This window comes from Populus trichocarpa, chromosome 14, assembly GCF_000002775.5.
Source record: "Populus trichocarpa isolate Nisqually-1 chromosome 14, P.trichocarpa_v4.1, whole genome shotgun sequence".
In the NCBI taxonomy this organism is placed as follows: Eukaryota; Viridiplantae; Streptophyta; class Magnoliopsida; order Malpighiales; family Salicaceae; genus Populus; species Populus trichocarpa.
The window spans coordinates 17,442,915-17,460,969 of NC_037298.2; the positions used below are offsets into that span (position 1 = coordinate 17,442,915).

Here is an 18,055-nt window from a genome sequence, read left to right on the forward strand (position 1 = left end):
TAATTTACAAAATGTCATTGCGAGAAGTATCGAGAGAAAAACAAATCCATCGATTTTGGCCTTGATAAGCTGGGTCGTTACAATAGTGATTTCATAAACCGCCTCTGGATCGCTTGATTGTTAATGATTAGCTTCGGCTAATGGCATCCTAAATGGATGACTGAGATGAGTAAATTACTAGCTTCGGCTAATGGCATCCTAAGTGGATGACCGGAATGAGTAAATGACTAGCTTCGGCTAATGACATCTTAAGTGGATGACTGGAATGAATAAACGATTGACTTCGGCTTATGGAATCCTAAGAGGATAACCGGATTTGAGAGTTATGAGTTAGTTTGGAGAATTGATGCGTTCATATATACTATGTTTTGTATATACCAAGTATATCAAAGAACTACGATTGTTATGTTTTAAACAGAGAATAACGTTAATTCGGCTAATGGTATTTGAGATGGATGACCGTGTTTGAGTATTATAATTAACCTCGGTAATTGATGAATTATTAATGGTGGTATTTATATAAGTAAGGAGAAAAGAAAGAATTATGCTCTTTTGGTCCATGAATGAAATGTAACTTTAATATTGCTTTATTATGTTTTCTTAAATTGCTTATAATGCTTGAAATTACCTTATGTTGTAACAGAGACATTATACCAATATAATGCATAAGGAGATCTGTTTCGCAGCTCTCATATTTTGAAAAGAATATATATTCGCATGTTACGGGTGATATGAGTTCTGTATGAACAGACGTGTTAATCACTTAATTAGTTGTCTGACCCCTTTTGTAAACACTAGTAATGAAAAAATGAAATGGAACACGGATGTGAATGTGCAAACATGTTGATATGATGTGTACGAATATACATATGAGGTATTCATCTTCTGAGGATGTCATGTTGTGAAATTACATGAGGTCAGGATAACGAAAGTAATAGTTATGTAACTGGTTGTTCGACACTGAACTCGTGATGTTGACGAGACTAGAACAAGAATGTGAATTTGTGAGTATGTCAATATGATGTAACGTAAACCTATGAGTATGAAAATATAATATTATAAGCACATATATTGAGAATCCGTTTTATGAGAATATTGATTTACATTATTATTCTACGTGGATTGTGCCTTGTTAATAAATGGAATGCAATTATAAATCTGCAGAATGATATGGTGAAAAACATCCAGAACCTAACAATAAAAAAAAATCATCGATTTTGGCCTTGAAAAAGTCTTGTCGTTATAGTTGGTATCAAAGTACCTGGTTAGGATCCTGAGGGTCAATGATAATAAAGTTTTGTGATCTATCTCAAGATGGTGAACACTTGACAAGGGGCATGAATCGAGCCACCCTCCATAGAAAGGAGGAGTAGAGGCCAAAATGCACAAGATTTGCTAGACGAAGACCTCTTGGATGACACGGTTTCTCATACCCCGATGAGAATCCATCTTATGGGAATGTGGATTTACGGAACTATATTCGTTGATGCCATAATAAAGAGAGATTGCCCTAATAGAAACGTTAGGCAATCATAGGGGATATGGTAGCCAAGTTCAAAGTTACCGATAGTCCGTCATAGTGAACAGGTCGGTGAGGTTTTTCCAATCAGGAGTAAACTCCAGCCGTGGGAGGCCAGGGGCACAAAATGATTGGACTCCAGGAAGAGTCTTCCACCTGACGTAGGAAGAAGTTAGGGTTGCATCCGATGTGGTAACATGTACACTACCGATGAATAACTTTAATATGCTTGTGTTGTTTAAACTAGGTGCTCCCCACTTATTTAGTACCAGGAGAATTTGTCAACAAAATGGAAAGGGAGTTCGTAATTGGAACTTCGAAAAGAAATAGGGTATGAAACATAAGTAAACATGATGCAACTTGGGTGTGATTGATGTAACATGGGGAAGTGATCGTTTATGTGTCAAGACAGTTAAAGACTCGCGTAGAGAATTACCCGAAACGCGACCTAGGGTCGATTCCTGTGGTATTTACTTTGAGAATCTGAAGGCACTATCAATATGAGTCCCTTTAATTTCGAGGATGAAATTTATATTATGAGGGGAGAATGTAAACACCCAAAAAAAGAAGAAAAGTAAAGCCAAAATGACTCCACTGTCGCTGCCGATTTCTTAATCGGCAGCGACATAATTTTTAGCTGTCGATTTCTGAATCGGCAGCAACACTGTAAAACCTAACAAAAATTTATGTTGGACCGGTCTATCCTAGGGGAGAATAAGAATAGAAGTTAGCCCAAGATGACCTAAAAGGGGAATAAGGACAACCTTGGTCCAGCGCCCAAACACCCCAGCACACTTATTGTGGCTATAAATACAAGGAGAGAGAGGGGGTCACTCTTCCCAAAATGAGTTGCATGCTCTTGCCCTCTTTCTCTTTCTAAAGTTGTCTGCAGCAGTTGCATGTTTCTCTTTTCTTCCTCCTTCCCAACGAAAACTTAAACCAAACCAACAAAGAGTGCCCCTTTGAACGTGTGTGTGAGAGAGAGAGAGAGAGAGAGAGAGAGAGTTGAGACCTTGAGTGAAGGCTAAACAGCTACTCAGAGGAAGGGAAAAGGGGCTAGAACGGGTGGGAAGAAACTGACAGAAGAAAGAGAACCGAGAGAGGAAGAAGAAGGGGGAGAAGGAGAGAAGGAATACTACCAAACTATCCATATCCACTTAGATTCGAAAAGTATGGGTCATGCAGTCTCCCCCCTTGTTCTTGAGACCTAGAACCGAAAATGATGAAGGAATCCCTAAGAAAATTGACCTTTGACCCCTAGGCTAGCTATGAAGGAAACTAAAATCAACTAAGAGGATAAGGAAACAGGGACGAAATGAGGCCACTTTTCAGAACATCTAACAAAGAAAATAAATAAAATGGAAAGAACAAAACATGGTAGAGGGCCGGCCATAGCTATAGGGTTGGCCTGGATGCATTGTGTAAGAGAATGCATGTGTGTGTTCATGTTAAGATCATGTAACTCTGCTGGGATTTGATGACAGATTATGTGCTGGAATTGAAAATGCATGTATGTGTTCATGTTAAGATCATGTAACTCTGCTGGAGTTGATGACAAATATATGCTGGAATTGAAAATGCATGTGTGTGTTCATGTTAAGATCATGTAACTCTGCTAGGGTTTGATGATAGATTATGTGCTCGAATTGAAAATGTATGTGTGTGTTCATGTTAAGATCATGTAATTCTGCTGGGATTTGATGACAGATTATGTGTTGGAATTGAAAATGTATGTGTGTGTTCTACAGCGAAATTGTGATTCGCTACTGAAATTGAGTTGTATGCAGTGAATTAGCATTCGCTGCTGAAAGTGTGTTCTGCAGCGAATTTGTGATTCGCTGTCGAAATTGAGTTGTATGCAGCGAATTAGCATTCGCTGCCGAAATTGAGTTGTCTATAGCGAATTAGCACTCACTGCCGAAAGTGTGTGTTCTGCAGCGAAATTGTGATTCACTGCCGAAATCGAGTTGTCTATAGCGAATTAGCACTCACTGCCGAAAGTGTGTGTTCTGCAGCGAAATTGTGATTCACTGCCGAAATCGAGTTGTCTATAGCGAATTAGCATTCACTTCCGAAAGTGTGTGTTCTGCAGCGAAATTGTGATTAACTGCTGAAATCGAGTTGTATGTAATGAATTAGCATTCATGAGAAAGAGAAAAGTTTTTGTTAAAAAAAAAGAAAGAGGGTAATTTTAAAATAGTATTTTCAGTGTTAATTTTAAAAGAAATTGATTTACAAATCACAGGGTCCCTCTTAATTTTTTTCTATTTTTTATGATTTGAATTCCATTTGAAATTTAAATTCATATCTTTAAAAGAATTCCAAACATATAAATTGATTTAACTATTAAGATTTTTAAAATCAAAACTAAATGAATAAATTTTTTTTTTAGTTTTCTAATTAGTTTGTTTAGTTTTTTCAATTAATTATTATTTTTTTGTTTCAATTGGTTTTTGGTTATTTTTCTCATCCGATCGGGACCCATATTTCGATGAGGAGAAGAAAGCCGAATCCACAGATTCGTATGGTCAACGGCTACCCTACGTTTCTCTCCACCCCCCTTAGCCTTTGCTTTGCCTCATTGCCTCCCCCTACCTCTCTCTAAGCCCATATATACTCTCTCTTTTATTGCTTCTACTATTATCTTTTCATATATCTACTTTTAGCACTTGCCCAAACCATCATTGTTTTGCTCTTCTTCTGCTGGGTTTTATCTCTCTCGAATATTGCAATTTGTTTTGGCAACTAGGTGACTCAGAGTTTTCAAATTTAACATTATCTCGCATGAAAGTTTGTTTTTTTGTGAGGTGAAAGGATTTGATTTGGTGCTTTATTGACCACTTCTGGACTTGCTATATATCTGAACGTTCTTTCTGATTTGTTATTGAATTTCTTCAGCTCATCGGTAACTGTTTGATTCGATAAGCTTTTTTGTTTTTTGCTTCTTTGAATCTTTTAGGATTGGGAGTTGGTGGCATTTGTAGTTTGTCAATGAGCGCTTTGGATGAGGGACATTTCAATGCAGAACTTGAGAATGGAGTGAAACTTAATTGCCTTGGTCTGGGAATTCAGGACCAACCAGAGACTGTAGCTATCGAGGATGCTGTGAAAGTTCTGTTGCAAGGTCTTGGTGAGGATATTAATAGAGAAGGCCTTAAAAAGACCCCACTTCGCGTTGCCAAAGCGCTTCGAGAAGGAACCAAAGGTTGTTTTCCCTTACAAATTCTAATTTTGCTTTCACTTGTTGTTTGTTTAATAATCACTCCTCTCTGAATCAGGGACGCAAGTGCCCAACTGTTTTCTCTTCGTATATGAACTTGGATAGGAAACTTCCATACTTGCATTCCAGCCCTAAACAATATTTGTCATTACATGGTTGTGTTTTGCTTTTGGCCTATAGTGTCTTTGCTTGGTTCTTTGCCTCTCTTTTTTTAACCTCCTGGCCTGTGCAATGACCGAATTATCTTTTCTCAATGAGTTTGAGGCTTCCCTTTGAGGCATTCTTTCATGTGGTTCAGTGTAAGTTACCAAAGCTGCCTTGTAGGCTCTAAACGGCTCAGAGTATAGTGTAAAACATCTTTTGAAATTGTGTAATGTTTCTGATACAGAATGAAGAGAAAGAAATGAGTTTATGGTTCAAATATCATTTGATTTATAAAGGGAAGTTTGACTCTGCTAAGTACTCACTGTGGCAAATCATTTATCAATTTTTCAGGTTATAAACAAAGGGTAAAGGAAATTGTGCAAGGTGCTTTGTTTCCGGAAGTTGGTTTGGATGATGAAGTTGGTCAGGCAGGAGGAGCAGGCGGGCTTGTGATTGTTCGGGATCTTGACCTGTTTTCATACTGCGAATCTTGCTTGCTTCCTTTCCAGGTTAAGTGTCAAATAGGTTATGTCCCATCTGGTCAGAGGGTTGTAGGATTAAGCAAACTCTCTAGAGTTGCTGATGTGTTTGCCAAACGACTCCAAGACCCACAGCGTTTGGCGGATGAAATCTGCTCAGCTCTGCATCACGGCGTCATGCCAGCCGGTGTTGCCGTAGTACTCCAATGTTTACATATCCAGTTCCCAAATATAGAGTCACTTTTTCTTGACTCCAATCACCAAGGATGGGTTAAGGCAGTGGTCCATTCAGGTTCAGGTGTTTTTGAAAATGAATTAGCTGATGTTTGGGGTGATTTCTTAAGTCTCCTGAAGTTCAGAGGTATAAACTTGGATAAAACTCAGATGAAAGACTCTGTGCAGCAGTGTTGGTGTCCATCCCGATATTCCTCAAGCGCTAAAGTTATTGGGCCACCCAACCGAGGAATGGTTACAGCAGTTACTTCAATTCTCAGCTCTTTGGGTGAAGACCCATTACGGAAAGAGCTTGTTGGAACTCCCAGTCGTTTTGTCAAGTGGTTGATGAACTTCCAAAGCCCAAATCTGGAGATGAAGCTGAATGGCGTTGCTTGTGGCAGGATGGATCCTCTTAAACAAAACGGGGAAGTCAGCCATAATAAACAACAGATATATACTGAGCTGTGTCTATCATTCTGGTCCCAGTGCGAGCATCATTTACTTCCCTTTTATGGTGTTGTGCATATTGGGTACTACTGTGCTGAAGAAACCACCCCTCTCAGCAAATCTCTTTTACAGTCGATAGTACATTTTTATGGTTTCAAGCTCCAAGTACAGGAAAGACTAACCAGGCAGATTGCCGAGACTGTTTCTTCATTGTTAGGTGGAGATGTGATGGTTGTTGTAGAGGCTAACCATACATGTATGATTTCCAGAGGTATTGAGAAATTTGGAAGCAGTACAGCTACAATTGCTGTGCTTGGTCGTTTTTCGACCGACCCAGCAGCAAGGGCCATGTTTTTGAAGAACATCCCAAATCCTGCTTCTGGAGGATCATGATTCTAATTCAAACCTTGCTATTCTGGTCTTTGCAAGTGGTTTGAGTTAATCTCTACGCCTTTCCTGGTTGCATATTTCTTTTGCAGTGAGAGATATAGGTTGCGGCAGATCCTTCCATGGACGACTGAGCGCGTCCTGAAGAGCTTGCCCGAGTTCTCTTTCCCCTCCCTTCTTTCACCATCTCCAGTAGCATAAAACCCCTAGAAAGAAATTATAATGGTCTGTCATATTTCATGATTACTTTTTTGGCATAATTTTCCTGTCAAACTTGTGGCTGAAATTTAGCAAATTCAAAAACAGCATACCAGTTCATCCCAAGAAAAAGAAATAGAAAAATAAGATTGTTTTTTTTATGCAATATGATATGTTCACGATTCCGATAATAATACCAACTAGTTAATTTATTAGATGTGGTTAAATAATGTGCTTGAATGTTAGAGAACTGAAAGGGTGAAAAAAAGCCACTGAATAGCATTTTTTTGGTTGCACATACCATTGAGCCCAAGTGCGACCTCCGCCAGTACTTGAGCGGTGCTAGTTTGGAAAAAATAAATTATTCTCTCCTATGCTAAAAAAAAACCCCCTTGTGCTATTGTTGAGAAAAATAAAATAAAAAAAGAAAAGAAACACTAAAGAACATAGTAAACAACATTATTACAGCTTCCTAGGGTTCTGTACGTGATATGAAACAGACATCCTTGCTCTGATAACTAATTTACGGCAGGAGGGTCATCAATGAAAATATAAAACCGAGCTCTATAGTCTATATATATACTCAAGGAAGTAAAGCCTAGTTCGAATTTGATTGGCCAGGAGTTCTGTCAAACCAAAATCAAAACCAGCCAAATCTACAGGCTCTATTTTTGTAGCCTCGTTAACTTGCTGATCGTTATTGAGTCCAACGGCTCGGCCAGGTAAGCTTGAGTTCGTGCTGATAATTCTTGTGCCACGAAACGCATGGTGGGTCGTGCCTCTGGGTTGTTTCGTGTGCATGCTAAGGCCACTGTAACTACGAAAACAACTTCCTCTGCTGCTTGGCCAGTGGGAGCTTCAAGCCGAGGGTCTAGCACATCCTTTAGAAACAACTCTGGATCGTTTGACAGTGATGGTTTTATTGATGATAAGAGCTCTCCCGGGTGCTTTCCCATCATAACTTCCAAAGCCACCACCCCAAAGCTGTACACATCACATTTGTCTGTGAGCCGCATTGTTTGCGCCAGCTCTGCAAACACCAGGCATTCAAAATGAACATTGGAAATATTTAGTCAAGAAGGCAGGCAATTAACAATAACAAAATGCTAGACCGGTTGTGAGGGTTTTGTTTGGCTAGAGAGGAGGCAAGATTTGCAAATGTGAGACCTTTCTAAAAGGAAACCTTTCCCAGCAACATGAATGAACAAAGAAAACATTTCAGCATTATGCCATGTTGCCCATTTCCTTGTTACAGCCTGTTAAAGCTTTCATGACTTCGGGAGAAAAGCTATCAAAACTCAATTTCCGAATACTTGGAGTTACAAGAATAATCTGTTAAGAATGCACCCTTTTAGGATTGTGAGCTTACCTGGAGCCATGTAGCCATAAGACCCAGCAACTGCAGTCCAGTTGGATGTGTCTGTATTCAAGAGTCTTGCTGTGCCAAAGTCTGAAAGACGGGGCTCAAAATCTGTCTCCAGCAAAATGTTGTTCAATGATATGTCCCGGTGTACAATGGGTGGAGAACAGTCATGGTGCAAGTAGGCAACTGCATGAGCTACTCCTCGCACTATATTCACTCTCCTGCCCCAACCAAGCTCCACTTCCCCTTCTATCCCATACAATACTTTTCCCAAGCTTCCTCTTTCAACATACTCGTAAACCAGGTACAAGCAGCCCCTCCTGGAGCAAAATCCAAAAAGCTTTATGATGTTACGGTGCCTAACTTCTGTCAGCAGTTTAATCTCATTCTCAAAACTCTGGCGATTGAGTGCTGGGATGTCACTGGAGTCTGACATGTTGAGTTTCTTTACTGCAATCACTTGACCTGTAGACAATACTGCTTTGTAAACACTGCCAAATCCTCCTCTTCCAATGCAGTACTTCTCATTGAAGTCATCAGTGGCATTGACAATATCCCCAAATGTTAACTTGCTGTCTCTTTCCCATACCATTGACTCAGAACTCTCACCATTATTGATGCGTTTGATCTCTTCATCAAGCAGTTTGGTTTTTCGGCAACATAGCAGAACAGCGAAAATAGTTGCTACTACTAATAAGCAACAAACTGGAACGATAACACCAATAAGAACCTTTTTGTTATGCTTTGAGGACTTGCGATTGTCTGTTGTTGGACATTGTGATAATCCTTCTACATTACCGCACAATCCTGAATTTCCAATAAAAGATCTTGCAGATGCATTTTGGAAAACACTTCCAGTTGGTATAGGACCTGTCAAGTCATTGTATGAGAAATCAAAAGAATGCAGGCTAATCATGGTGGACAGTGAATCTGGGATTCTTCCTGAGAGATGGTTATGTGAGACATTGAGATTCTCCAACATTGAAAGCTTTCCCAAATTTGAAGGTATGGTTCCTGAGAGTGAATTGCTGCTGAGATCCAGCAAGTACCGCAAGTTTAAGTTGCCCAGCTCGAAAGGTATTTCACCAGAAAGATTGTTGTGGCTCAAGTCCAAGCTTGATAGCTTCTCATAACCCCCAAGCTCTTTCGATATGTTTCCAGTCAGCTTGTTATCAGATAAGTCGAGAGATTCAAGCCTTGTCAAGCTGCCTAGACCCTGAGGTATCTCCCCTTTCAAATGATTGTTGCTCAAATTGAGCATGAATAACATGCTTAGATTTCCCAACTCACCAGGAATCCTCCCAGTCAGGTCATTGGAGTCCAGACTTAGAAGTCCCAGCCGGGGCAACTTCCCAAGCTCGGCGGGGATTTCACCAGAAATTCTGTTTCTTCCCATCTGTAAATTGGTGAGGTTTTCACATGCTCCCCAATCTGGTGAGATTTCACCAATAAATTGATTGTCATTAAGAGCAACAAAAACAAGATTTGGAAGAACACCAAATGCATGAGTGATGTTTCCAGTGAATTGGTTACCCTCAAGCCGAACTCGAGTTAGTCCTAAACAATTCCTCAAGCAGGTAGGCAATGCCCCTGTAAAGTTGTTGCTATTGACAGTAAGTTGTTGAAGACTCAGACCACTACACAATTCAGGCGGCAGTTCTCCAGAGAAACTATTGTTTGAAAAGCTAGCATACACCAGCGAAGGAATGTTCTTCCCAAAATTACTCGGAATGCTACCAGAGAAGTTATTGCCGAACAGATTGATAGAAGTTAAAAAAGTAAGATTTGAAATGGTCTCTGGCAACTCCCCATGGAGTTGGTTGGTGTTGAGATCAAGAATTTGCAGTGCTGTCATATTTCCAACTTCTGGTGGAATTGTACCGTTGATGTTATTGAAAAAAAGATTCAGGGTTTCAAGATTTGTGAGATTCCACAAGGTTGGAGGAATGGGGCCAGAAAGCTGGTTTCCTGAAAGGTCTAGACTAGTCAACTCTTCCAAGTTTCCTATCTCGTGGGGAATGGAACCAGAGAATGAGTTATTATACAAAAAAAGAAACTGGAGCATTGTCAATTGCCCGATTTCTGGAGGAATATTTCCAGAAAAATTATTGTTCTGAACTTGAAACGAGGTCAACTCGGTCCAGTTGGATATAAGGGCAGGTGAGATCTCACCTGAGAAGAAATTCTCAGATAAACCCAAGTCGGCTATTTTAGAAAGATTGGACAAAGAAAGAGGCAATTCCCCACTCAGCTGATTATCAGCCAGGGCCAAGTAGGTGAGGTTAGTACAAAGGCCAAGCTCAGGAGGAATGGTTGAGTTTAAGGCATTCATTCTGAGATCAAGTTTTTCCAGATGCTTAAGTTTGCCTAGAGAAGATGGAATAGTCCCCTGAAAAGAATTACTGAACAGTTCAGCAGTTCGAAGACCAGATATCGAACCAATGCTTTCAGGAATTTGACCACCCAATAGATTAGTTTGTAGACTAAGGCTTTTGAGATTGGAAAGCATCGAGATTTTGGGTGACAATGGTCCTTGGAATAAATTGTTATAGAGATTCAAGGTCTCCAGCTTTCCCAGATTGGTGTACGCCAACTCTGGTATCTGGCCAGTGAAGTTATTGAGTGACAAATCCAGAAACGTCAAGTTCCGGCAACTGGTTATGAAATCAGGGAATTCCGAAGTAAGTTCATTGAAAAAAAGGCTAAGATATTCCAATGAAGGCATGGAGAATTTAGACCAGTCAGGGGTTTCCAGGTAGTTTGCTCCAAGGTCTAAGTGCCTTACCTTCAGAAGATTGGAAAGTTGAGAAGGGATGGTACCGTTGAGATTGTTGTTGAAAAGACTAAGATACTGAAGCTCTGTCAACTCTGAAATCTCCACAGGTATGCTGCCCTCGAAAAAGTTGACGCTGAGGTCCAAGTAAATGAGCTTGGAGAGGCCGCCAATGGCTGATGGGATCGCCCCACTCACAGTGTTATTCTGGATGTCAAACCTGGTGAGATCAGTAAATGGGGTGAAGTTGAAGTGGGCAAGTGTTCCATTTATTTCTAGGCTGGGGAGGTTTATTTGAGAAACTGTTCGAGAGGTGGAGTTGCAGGAAATGGCAGTCCAGTTGCAGAGGTTGTTGAGGTTGGAAGGGGACCATGAACGGAGAGAAGGAGGTGGAGAGGTTAAGGTGTTTTTCCATTGGATGAGAGCTTCAGCTTGTGTTCTTGCAGATGATGTTGCCTTCAAAGGAAGCATGGAGAGAAAGAGAGAGTGGAAGAGAAGAGCAGCATAAAGCTTTTGAGAGGCTGCCATGATTAGGATATGGAGGTTGGGTATGATCTTGACTGTGAGCTTATTGTCGCCTTAGAAGGAGGATTGCTTTGAAGCTCCCTAGTTAGTGGTCTGAAAACGTTGACTCTGGCATTTCAAGTCCTGAAAATGATCAAAAGGGTTGAAGAATATGCAGTAGGGCCATTAAAACAAAATGTTGAAGAAAGAACTTAACGTGAAAATACAAGAAGATTTATTAATGAATCACATCTATCCTTTTCTTTTACTCTTGACTTCTTCCAAATTAATTCATCTAGCTCTGAGAATTTTTTTTATTTAAAAAAAAAATGCCATTAATAACATTTATTATGTTAAAAACAATATTACAATAATAAAATTATGTTTTTTTCCCCTTCAATCAAATAACATTTAACATGGCTAATGGGAATATAATAGTATTTTTTTTTTTTTTTATGAATAATAAAACTATTAAAATATCCTTGATATATATATATATATAGAGTTAGGTTTCAGATATTTACTCTTGAATGCACAGTTAAAGTACTTATTTAATTAAAATAAATTTTAACTTACCAAACATGATTGGGACTATAGCCGGTAGTTGAATTTTTTTTATTATTATTATTCTCTTGAAACGCGTTTACAGCATATAGAAATCATTTTATACAGGAATAAAAAAATATAGATACGCAGCGTCACACCTGCCATCTACTAGTCATTCTCAAGGCATGTATATAAAATAAATAAATAAATAAACAATGGCCCTCGGTTTCTGAGAAGGACTCGCACTTTGCATTTGGGTTTCTGTTCTTTACGCGAATGAAAAGTGTTGACCATTCAAAAGTCCATGTTATATGGCTGGCTATGTGGGCCCTTGTGTTGCCGCTCATACCTCGATGGTGGAGAATTTACAATACTATCCTTTCCAAGGGCGAAGACAAAAAGGATGTTCTCATGCCCAAATAATACATTATACTTGCAATCTTTTCTAAAATACAGTGGCCCTAAAGTATAATGATTAACTGAGTTCACCGTCTGACTAAAAAAAAAAGGAGGCCAGCCCACATAGTCAAAGTCAACTTTTGAACTAGGGCAAAAGAAAGACTTCAGAGTTCTCTATCCACACACGGCCCCATTGAAATTTAGGGAATCAATTGACCGGGATTAACAACTCTTTTTATTTTTATTTTTTAATTTAATGTTAAGACTTACGGGTCCATTTATCAAAACCTAAATATGCAGAAATTTCAAAGATGTCAGGCGTGTGTACCTTAGCAACTAACCAACTGCTGGACTGAAAACATATGAACAATGCTCGCATAAAGTGACGTGCTACTATTCAACCCTTTTTTTTTTTCTTGCAAAAACAGAACACCATTATAAAATGAGATAATAATAGATTCCAACTAGGGCAAAGTCACTCAGGCATTTCCAAGACGGTGACTGAATATGTAAGATATTTTTTACAACTTTTAGAGAATTTACGCATGCTTAAGTATAACAACTTGAAATCAAACTCCATTAAAGGACGTATTGGAACCTTTACATCTCCACGCAGGTAAAACATTTCTATGTTAGGTCACATGTATATAACAGAAATCGTAAAAAATACCTGCTTGTGTTACTTGCGCGACCTATAGGGTCCCAAGGGGATAGAAAAACCATTGCTTCTCCTTAATGCATGGTAATTGGGTGCATACTTTGCGTTATGATTCCTGGTCACATCTCAGGGATTTTCACAGCTAGGTGCTTATTTCAGGGAATCCTGAACTTCTGCTTTCCTCTTTTTGTAGTTCAGTCCAAGCAAATCCTTCAAAACACTGAGGAAGGTTAGAGAGCCAGCCTAAAATAAAAATACACTGTTTTTTAACCAAGTTACTTCATTTTGATTTCACTCAAATCATTGAGTATTCCCAAGATATAGATTTCAACAACCCAATATAAGTGCATGGAAATTCAATGGTCAAAATTAACTGCTTTAATAATATTTCCCTCTCATCAACAATATTTTGACTGCATTTATATAAAGAAAATAGACTAGGGTTCACACACATGCACACCTTGTAACCACTTCCTCTATGGTTTCATACTCCATGCGTCTATATGTGTCTGCCTATGCATTTATGACCATGTCTAAACATTTTTATACATTAGGAAATGCTTAATTTAATCAATCACTATCCGGTTGAATTTCAGAGAACCCAGAAAGAGAAGTCCTATGAAGATGCACAAGAGCAAGAAATAAATACGCAAAACTATAAGTCTCCATAATGATCAAGAAATTATATTATTTAGTAATTTAAATTAAACTTTTTGACTTGGTATATTGCAACTTTTCAAAGCTCGCCAAAGGAGGATAACCTCTTAAGAAATAGAAGATCAAAAGGAAGACATAGAACGTCAAAAGTATAGCGACGCAACAAACTGTAACTCCCACCTTGCAAATAATATTCTCCTTGACAGCTTCTTTGAACAATTCAGGGAAAATAAAGGATCAGAGATTTTGATGAAGCTGATGAAACTGCAACCATGACAAGAACACTGCAGAGGATATTTCACTTTCTCATTCTCTCTTCTGCTTTTGTGCTAATCACTGCACAGAGAGAAGCGGAAACATTGCTAAACTGGAAAAATAGTTTAAACTTTCCAACTTTACCTTCATGGACGCTCAACAGCAGCAGTAGCCCATGCAACTGGACAGGAATTCGGTGCAGTGGAGAGGGAAGCATTATTGAGATAAATCTCGAGAACTCAGGCCTGGATGGAACTCTTGACAGGTTTGATTCCTCATCGTTTCCTAACCTTAGTTCACTCAATCTCAATTTGAACAATCTCGTAGGAGATATCCCATCTGGAATTGGGAATGCCACAAAACTCATTTCACTTGATCTCAGTAGCAACAATTTCACCAATCAAATCCCCCCAGAAATTGGTAACCTTAAAGAACTTCAAGTTCTTCGTCTCTACAACAACTCACTCACAGGCCCAATTCCACATCAGCTAAGCAACCTACAAAAGTTGTGGCTTCTCGATCTTAGTGCAAACTACCTAAGAGATCCTGACCCTGTTCAATTCAAGGGTATGGCATCTTTAACAGAGCTGCGGCTTTCCTATATCCTTTTGGAGGCAGTTCCTGCATTCATTGCTGAGTGCCCAAACCTGATCTTTCTTGATCTTTCAGATAATCTAATCACAGGTCAGATTCCTATGCCATTACTATCTCGTTTGAAAAGACTTGAGTTCCTGAACTTGACAAAGAATTCAGTTGAAGGACCTCTTTCCACAAATATAGGAAATTTTAGAAATCTTCGACACCTGAGGCTTGGAATGAACAAACTGAATGGTACAATACCATATGAAATTGGGCTGCTCTCAAACCTTGAAGTTCTTGAGTTGCATGAAAATGGGTTTGATGGTCCAATGCCCTCTTCAGTTGGGAATCTCAGGATGCTTCGAAATTTAAATCTCAAATTGTCAGGCCTGAATTCCAGCATTCCAGAAGAACTTGGTTTGTGCTCCAACCTCACTTACCTTGAGCTATCATCCAACAGCCTTATAGGTGCATTGCCTCTTTCCATGGCCTCATTAACACAAATCAGAGAGTTCGGAATATCTGACAATAAACTATCAGGAAACATCCATCCATCTCTCTTATCCAATTGGTCAGAGCTTGTTTCTTTGCAACTCCAAATAAATAATTTTTCTGGAAAAGTTCCACCTCAAATTGGAACTCTCCATAAGCTCAAGCTTCTGTATCTTTTTCAGAATCGATTATCAGGTCCCATACCACCAGAAATAGGAAATTTGTCGAATTTGATAGAGCTTCAATTGGCCGACAACTTTTTCACCGGTTCCATCCCTCCAACTATTGGAAATTTGTCAAGTCTCACCAAATTGATTCTTCCTTATAACCAGCTCAACGGAAAACTTCCTCCTGAATTAGGTAATATCAAAAGTTTAGAAGAGCTTGACCTGAGTGAAAATGACTTGCAAGGAACCTTGCCTTTGTCAATAACTGGCTTGAGAAACCTCAATTTATTCTATGTTGCTTCCAACAATTTCTCAGGAAGCATTCCCGAAGACTTTGGCCCTGATTTCTTGAGAAATGCAACCTTCTCCTACAACAATTTTTCAGGAAAGCTTCCTCCAGGAATTTGTAATGGAGGGAAGCTTATCTACTTGGCAGCCAATAGAAATAATCTTGTGGGACCAATCCCTTCAAGTCTTAGGAACTGCACAGGACTAACCAGAGTCCGCCTTGAACAGAATCTTCTGGATGGAGACATTTCAAATGCATTCGGCATGTACCCAAACCTGGAGTATATTGACTTGGGAGACAACCGGCTCTCTGGCATGTTATCATCAAACTGGGGACAGTGCACAATCCTCTCAAACTTTCGCATAGCAGGCAACATCATGTCAGGCAACATTCCACCGGAGCTTGGAAACTTAACAGAGCTACAGAATCTTGACCTCTCTGGCAACCAACTGATTGGGAAGATTCCAATTGAGCTTTTCAGCTCTTCAAAGCTCAACAGATTTAATTTGAGCAACAATCAACTCTCAGGTCACATACCAGAAGAAGTTGGAATGCTTTCACAGCTGCAGTATTTGGATTTTTCACAAAATAATCTAAGTGGGCGGATACCAGAAGAACTTGGAGACTGCCAGGCACTTATCTTCTTAGACCTGAGCAATAACAGACTGAATGGGACAATGCCATACCAGATTGGGAATCTAGTTGCCTTGCAGATTGTGTTAGACCTCAGCCAAAACTTGATCACTGGAGAGATATCCTCACAGCTTCGAAAATTGACAAGACTGGAAATACTGAATATTTCTCACAATCATCTTTCTGGCCCAATACCATCTTCCTTACAAGACCTATTGAGCCTTCAACAAGTTGATATATCACATAATAATCTCGAGGGGCCTCTCCCAGACAATAAGGCTTTTCGGCGAGCTCCTGCTGCATCATTGGTTGGCAATACTGGTTTATGTGGGGAAAAGGCACAAGGTTTGAACCCTTGCCGCAGGGAAACTTCATCTGAAAAGCATAATAAAGGAAACAGAAGGAAGCTGATCGTTGCCATTGTCATTCCACTATCAATCTCAGCAATCCTATTAATTTTGTTTGGGATTCTCATCTTCCGGCGTCATTCCAGAGCTGATCGAGACAAGATGAAGAAGGATTCAGAAGGCGGAAGCTCATTTTCTGTGTGGAATTACAACAAGAGAACAGAGTTTAACGATATAATTACAGCAACAGAGAGTTTTGATGATAAGTATTGCATAGGAAATGGCGGTCAGGGAAATGTGTACAAAGCAATGCTTCCATCAGGAGATGTTTTTGCTGTAAAACGTCTTCACCCTTCTGAAGACAATGAGTTCAGTAAGGAATATCAGCTTAAGAATTTTAAGGCTGAAATGTATTCGCTAGCTGAAATTCGGCATCGGAACGTTGTAAAGATGTACGGGTTCAGTTCCTGTAGCGGATCATTGTTTTTTGTATATGAGTTTGTTGAGAGGGGAAGCGTGGGTAAGTTGTTGAATGAAGAGAAAGAGGCAAAGCTCTGGAACTGGGATTTGAGATTACAGGCCATCAAAGGAGTGGCACATGGGCTGTCTTACTTGCACCATGATTGCACACCAGCTATTGTGCATCGAGACATATCAGCAAACAATATTCTGTTGGATGCAGCGTTTGAGCCTAAGATTTCTGACTTCGGGACAGCAAGGCTGCTAAGAGAAGGTGAATCTAACTGGACACTCCCAGTTGGTTCATATGGCTATATTGCACCAGGTACCTTCATAACCCACACCATACCATAAAACTAGCAGCATCTTCAAGTGTTTCTTCTTCTAAAACATGAAACCATTTGTACAATATTTCCATGTCTTGAAACCACGATTCCTCTATGTTTTGCAGAGCTAGCCTCTACAGGTCAAGTGACAGAGAAACTAGACGTGTATAGTTTCGGAGTTGTTGCGCTAGAAGTACTAATGGGGAAGCACCCTGGAGAAATGCTTTTACATTTGCAATCTGGAGGGCATGATATCCCCTTTTCAAACCTTTTAGACGAAAGGCTTACACCTCCAGTTGGTCCAATCGTCCAAGAACTGGTTTTAGTAACGGCCCTCGCATTTTTATGTGTACAGGAAAATCCCATATCCCGGCCAACGATGCATCAAGTTTGCAGCGAACTTTCGGCAAGAAGAAGCCTACATGTCCCTGCACCTCTCCGCCTCCTCACGCTGCGAAATCTGATGAACATGCTTAAGGATCAAGCATCATCCTCTGTAACTTCTTATGTGTAATTTGTGTGTTTCTTATTCTACACTCTTTCAAATAAGTTCAAGTAAGAAAATCAGTGCACTGCGCTGGTGTGTTTGCTACAAACTTTTAGCAGCTAAAAATGAAGGGGAGATGCTTGATAAAATGTCCAGCCAGAACCACGTGCAGGAATTTCATTTATAATTCTATTTTAAGAGCGACAGGAAAAAAAGGAAGTGCCGGCCAGATACCTGAACTCGGATATGGCTGATCGGAGAACTGTATGCAGCAGAATAGGGCGACAGGAAAGACCGAATTGCCATTGTCAATTTTGAGAGCGAGAGAGAGTGGCCCTCATCTAGCGAACGAGGAAGAATACATCCTCTCGGGTCTCGTTTTTAGTATCTTTCCCGCCCTTTCGGTGATGAAAACGGCGTCGCTTCCCTTGTCTTGAGTTGTTTGAACTTTAAACAGGCCCCTTTTTTATTATTATATTGGACTCCACGTCTATAAAACTCACTACCCAAA

At 39.8% G+C, this 18,055-nt stretch overlaps 3 protein-coding genes across 6 annotated transcripts; 2 read left to right on the forward strand and 1 right to left on the reverse strand.

Annotated features, from left to right (window-relative positions):
* Positions 1 to 4,030: 4,030 nt before the first annotated feature.
* LOC7455706 (GTP cyclohydrolase 1) lies at positions 4,031 to 6,776 on the forward strand. 2 transcript variants are annotated; one of them, XM_024585357.2, is made up of 3 exons: positions 4,031 to 4,326; positions 4,479 to 4,724; positions 5,235 to 6,776. In XM_024585357.2, the coding sequence occupies exons 2-3, from the start codon at positions 4,511 to 4,513 to the stop codon at positions 6,416 to 6,418; spliced, it is 1,398 nt and encodes a 465-aa protein (XP_024441125.1). In that variant the 5' UTR covers positions 4,031 to 4,326; positions 4,479 to 4,510; the 3' UTR covers positions 6,419 to 6,776. The 2 variants fall into 2 exon arrangements, with proteins under 2 accessions (XP_024441125.1, XP_002320619.1); XM_002320583.4 differs by having other exon boundaries at positions 4,031 to 4,268.
* Positions 6,777 to 7,023: 247 nt separating this feature from the next.
* Positions 7,024 to 11,394, reverse strand: LOC7455707 (MDIS1-interacting receptor like kinase 2). The gene is made up of 2 exons (XM_024585356.2): positions 7,980 to 11,394; positions 7,024 to 7,640 (listed from the first exon to the last, which is right to left on the reverse strand). Exons 1-2 carry the CDS (start codon positions 11,272 to 11,274, stop codon positions 7,276 to 7,278), a joined length of 3,660 nt encoding a protein of 1,219 aa, XP_024441124.1. The 5' UTR covers positions 11,275 to 11,394; the 3' UTR covers positions 7,024 to 7,275.
* Positions 11,395 to 13,600: 2,206 nt separating this feature from the next.
* Positions 13,601 to 17,693, forward strand: LOC7464421 (MDIS1-interacting receptor like kinase 2). 3 transcript variants are annotated; one of them, XM_024585353.2, is made up of 3 exons: positions 13,601 to 15,196; positions 15,320 to 17,056; positions 17,183 to 17,693. In XM_024585353.2, the coding sequence occupies exons 1-3, from the start codon at positions 13,783 to 13,785 to the stop codon at positions 17,569 to 17,571; spliced, it is 3,540 nt and encodes a 1,179-aa protein (XP_024441121.1). In that variant the 5' UTR covers positions 13,601 to 13,782; the 3' UTR covers positions 17,572 to 17,693. The 3 variants fall into 3 exon arrangements, with proteins under 3 accessions (XP_024441121.1, XP_002320620.1, XP_024441122.1); XM_024585354.2 differs by having other exon boundaries at positions 13,602 to 14,449; XM_002320584.4 differs by having other exon boundaries at positions 13,601 to 17,056.
* Positions 17,694 to 18,055: the final 362 nt, after the last annotated feature.